General features: G+C 43.8%; 1 protein-coding gene across 1 annotated transcript in view; it reads left to right on the forward strand.

Moving 5' to 3' along the window:
- LOC116092865 (putative MAGE domain-containing protein MAGEA13P) overlaps positions 1–4141 on the forward strand; it is a 5424-nt gene extending 1283 nt beyond the window's left edge. The window contains exons 2-3 of the mRNA XM_031373820.1: positions 202–331; positions 2725–4141. Of these exons, the coding sequence (XP_031229680.1) occupies positions 2774–3727 (954 nt within the window). The 5' untranslated portion in view covers positions 202–331; positions 2725–2773 and the 3' untranslated portion in view covers positions 3728–4141. The remainder of the gene's footprint in view (positions 1–201; positions 332–2724) is intronic.
- Positions 4142–4735: the final 594 nt, after the last annotated feature.

Genomic DNA, 4735 nt, shown 5'->3' on the forward strand with positions numbered 1-4735 from the left:
TGTAGACCAGGATGGCCTCGAACTCAGAAATCCACCTGTCTCTGCCTCCCAAGTGCTGGGATTAAAGGGGTGAACCACCACTGCCCGGCTACAGGCCCTCTTTCTTAAGACCTCTTTTTCCTCCTCACGGGCCCTTCTTTAGTTCCACAACCTATCCCACCCAGTTAGACCGGATGTGAGGTAGACTGTTTTGCTTCACAGCTTCCTGTAACAGCAAGTAGATCTTACTGTGACTTCCGGTTGGGCTATCTGAAGGAGGAGTCGATTCGAAGCTGGGTGCGGACCTCTTTGTTCAACTGAGGGAGGCATTGCAGCCCTGTGGTGCTTGAAGGTAAGGATTTGGGGAACGTTATAGATACATTGGAGGTATAAACCTTTCCTCACAAATAGAATAGCCTTTTCTGCCCTTCACTAGACCCCTGCAGCTGGCCCTGGTGGGGAACCTGATGCTGCGATCCGGTTTAGTCAGCCTCCATTTTGGAATCTGAGGGGTGTTTTTTCTGATGGTTTTACCCTGGTCCGTAAAGGGAGGGAGGCATTCCTGGTAAACATCAGAGTGAGACAATGTGATGAAATCTCAAGGACCTCTCCTGGACAGAGAATAGCTTCTCGAAAAGCAGCCCTGCAGTGAGGCCTCAGAAACTGCAGTGTCATGGCCCTCAAACGGCTCGACATCCGCTTCACTATCTCGTGGAAGGCATACACAGGGCCTGCACAAATCCAAATCAGACAGTCAAAGGGGCTCCCACTGCTGAGATAGGAAAGTAGGCTTGAGCTCTCAGTCCCAACAAGAAGCTTTTCTCCTTTTTAAAAAATTATTTACATTCCAGCCACTGCCCCCTCCCCCTTCCACAATTTCTCATCCCATTCCTCCGCTCCATTGTCTTCAAGAGGGTACCTCCCCCACCTGACACACATATGCACAAGGTATCCCCCTTCCCTGGGGCCTCTTTTCTTAAGTTAACTACTTCTTGCAAAGGAAAAATTAATTTCTCCCAGGAAGTTTCCCTGTGTATCCAAACCAGCCCCCATGCCTGGCAGTAGATGGCCAACACAAAACAAACTTAGAGATAGTGTTAGAGATTTTGTTTCAGAATGCTTTCTTTCTTTCTTTCTTTCTTTCTTTCTTTCTTTCTTTCTTTCTTTCTTTCTTTCTTTCTTTCTTTCTCTCTTTCTTTCTTTCTTTTCCCTCTTACTGGTCTTTTGCTTGTATATTATGGTTTCTGGTTTTGAGGGGATTTTTTTCTCTTCCTCTCTCTCTCTCTCTCTCTCTCTCTCTCTCTTTTGAGACAATGGTTTTTCTGTGTACAGGTTTTACTTGTATGTATCTGCGTGCATGTGTATATACCTAGGAATGTGCACATTTTTCCATATGCATACATTTGTGTATGTGTGTGCATGCATGCACATTAATGCATATGTGTACGTGTGCTCACATGCATATCTGTACATTTCTCATTCTCTTACTTTCATTTTGTTAGTTTTATTTTGTTCTTCCTTGTCTTCTTTATTTACCTCCTTTTTTGTTTTTTGTTTTGTTTCAAGACAGGGTTTCTCAGTGTAACCTTGGATGTCCTGAACTCTTTTTTGTTGTTGTTGTTGTTGTTGTTGTTGTTGTTGGTTAGAAGGGTGAAGGATTTGGGAGATTAGGAAAGAGATGCTGGAAGGGAAATCATGATTAGAATATATTGTATAAAATAACTTATCACTAAAAATGTAATAAAAATTGAAAACTATCTTCCCACTATTAACTCTAGAAGGCTACAGACAGACATGCCTATATGGGAATCCCCTCATTTCTGTGTTGTCAGGGACTTCCCAAAGGAAGGGGTTGTTTATGTGTTGGGTATTTTGTTCTACATTGTATTTACATGGGAGGGATCTGAGATGGTGAGATTTTGTTGCCATTTGACAAGACTCTGAGGGAGGACTAATGGACCTCTAATTCAAGCACATACTGGATTGTGCTGCTGCCACATATTGGAAAACAAATTACAAGGTCTAAAAGATACTAAGCAGGAGTCCCTGTATAGCTCATTTTCTTTTTCTTTCTTTTTTTTTTAAACTTTTCTCTTAGGGAGGGGAAGTCATTGTTTTATGCCAGCAGAGGTAGCTATAACTGGTTAACCAAGGAAAGAGACTTAAGTTATGTTAACCAATGTGAGGACCCTGAATAAGATAGGTGGCATTCCCATACCACTAGAGATTTGCTGCTCCTGCCCTGGGAGACCCTACTTTCTGATTTACTGATTTGTTGTGCTAGTATTTCCCCCAACAGTGTCAAAGGACTAACTGTTTTTTTTTTTTTTCAAAGAGAGGTGTCTCAGGCCTTTCAAGAGTCATTTAGAAAATGGAGGGAGAGCTCCTTTTATAGAAACAGACGGCATCTAGACCCTAATTACTGCTGTTAGGGCCTTTTCATGCCATAATTGTGTGGTTCTTGCAAAATCTACTTCTATCCAGCAGTTATCCCTGGAGATAGGACCCACGTCTGTGCATATGTTCTCCGACCTGAGCTCCTCCCAGGAACTGCTCATATGGAAGCTACAGGTACAAAGGGCATGATTATTGAACTAAGTAATATACAGAGACCATATAGCATAAAGAGTGTTTATAGGAGGCAGGCCCTTGAGACCCAAGAGAACTGTCTAAGGTAAATATTGAATAAGCCTTTGTCAGTGCTGACAGGTTACAGAATCCTCACATTCTTTCTCTCACCCTCAGGCCACCCTCCATAAGCTTTCTCTGGGCACTTATTGGAAAACAAATTACAATGTCCCACATTCAGAAGCATGATCAAGGCTATGAGGGCCAGCTACCGGAGGAGGTTCCTGCAACTAAAGAGGTGGGCACCTTGGAGAAGGTAGCTGCTGCAGAGGATTCCCAGAAAACCTCTGCTTCCATCCAAGCCTCTGGATCAAGCAAAGCAAGTAAAGCTTCTGGTGGTCAAGCAGAGGGAGGTCAAAGTGCCTCAAAGGCTTCCCTATACTCCAAGGTTTTGCTCCACAGTAAGCTTCGGAAGAAGGTTACCGATTTGGTGAAGTTTCTGAGTTTCAAGTATATAACAAATGAGCCTGTCACGGAAGCAGAAATTCTGAAGAATGTGGTTAAGGAGCACAAGGGCTACTATGCATTGATCTTCCAGCATGCCTGTGAATGCATGGAAGTGGTCTTTGGCATCGAAGTAAAGGAAGTGGATGCCTTGAATCACACCTACATGCTCATGAAAATCCTTGACCTCACCTATGATGGGCGGATCAGCAATGAAGAGGGGATACCCAAGACTGGCCTCCTGGTACTTGTCCTTGGTGTAATCTTCATGGAAGGCAACCGTGCCACTGAGAAGAAGATCTGGGAGGTGCTGAATGTTGTTGGTGTGCATCCTGACCAGCATGATTTTATATGCGGAAATCCCAGAAAGTTCATCACCGAAGATTTGGTGTTGGAGAATTACCTGGTGTACCAGCCTATACCCAACAGTGATCCTCCGAGTTATGAGTTCCTGTGGGGCCCAAGGGCCAAAGCTGAAACAAGCAAAATGAAAGTCCTGCAGTTTTTCTCCAAGGTTGCTGGGAGTCACCCCACTTCCTTCAGGGCTTTGTATGAGGAAGCTCTGAAAGATGAAGAAGAGAGAGCCCGGTCTCTGCTTGCCTCCACAACCATTACTACAGCAGTGGACAATTCAGGTTCTGGGAACAAACCCAGCGGTGTCTCCCACTCTGAGTAAATTAGGGTGGCTCTGAGCAATCAAGCCTTCAAATAGAAGAGATTTAGTTTCTTTTTGCTTTCTGTACTGTTTTAGATGTTTCTCTTTAAAAGATTTATTAGCTTCAGAGTCTAGATTCATTCATGGTACTCTCACCCATTTGTTACTGATTGCTGGATTTCAGAATAAGAACCTTGCTGTTGTTAAAAGCAAATTGAAAATGTTTTCAGCTTTGAGACCTAGTAGCATTGTAACTGAAAGGGAAAAGTAGTTAAATAGTATCAGTAACTGCAAGAAAGGTGTGAAAAAATGGTTAATAGTGGAATTCCTGCATTCTGTTAGTCTGCATTGTGAAACTAAAGATGTGCACTTCACTTACTTAGTTTAGTCAAAAATGCATGAGAAATTAAAGCTTAATAAGCTGTACTGACTCGTTTTCTAGACAGTGTTTGTTCTTCGATGGGCATTGAAATTACAGTGGAAATTTCAAAAATCAGTGACAGATATGGAGTAGTGTGATAAACAGTTAAAAAAAACACTGAGGAGATGGCATTCAAAATGACATCAGCCATGTATAAATGCTTTGAGCGGAGGCCTGTTGGGGGCTTTCAGAAACCACCATGTTTTTGTGAGTACTAATCTTCTGTTAAGGAAGATGATGGTCATGAATGTTCCTGCTCAGATGAAAGGGTATCCTGGGACTTTGAAGACCAGGAATCACCACACAGCTCTGAGGGGAGAAGGTATCCCAATGGAAGTCTATCCTGTTACACGGGAGCTCAGGAAACACAGCTCCCAGGTAGGACAGTGTCTCAATGGAAGGGTATCCTGACACTGGGGAGCCCATGAAACACACAGCTCTAAGAAGAAGCCTCCTTAGCAGAGGTGTTGCATCTCCCAGGGGAGGGTGTCTCTGGCTGAGGTCAGGAGCTCAGGAGCCTCAGCCCTGCTCCTTCAGCATTACAGCCCCCAGGGAATGGTAACCCACAGCTGAGCTGTGGAGCTCAGGAGCCTCACCCTTGCCCACTT

This window comes from Mastomys coucha, chromosome X (assembly GCF_008632895.1).
Source record: "Mastomys coucha isolate ucsf_1 chromosome X, UCSF_Mcou_1, whole genome shotgun sequence".
NCBI classification, from domain to species: domain Eukaryota; kingdom Metazoa; phylum Chordata; class Mammalia; order Rodentia; family Muridae; genus Mastomys; species Mastomys coucha.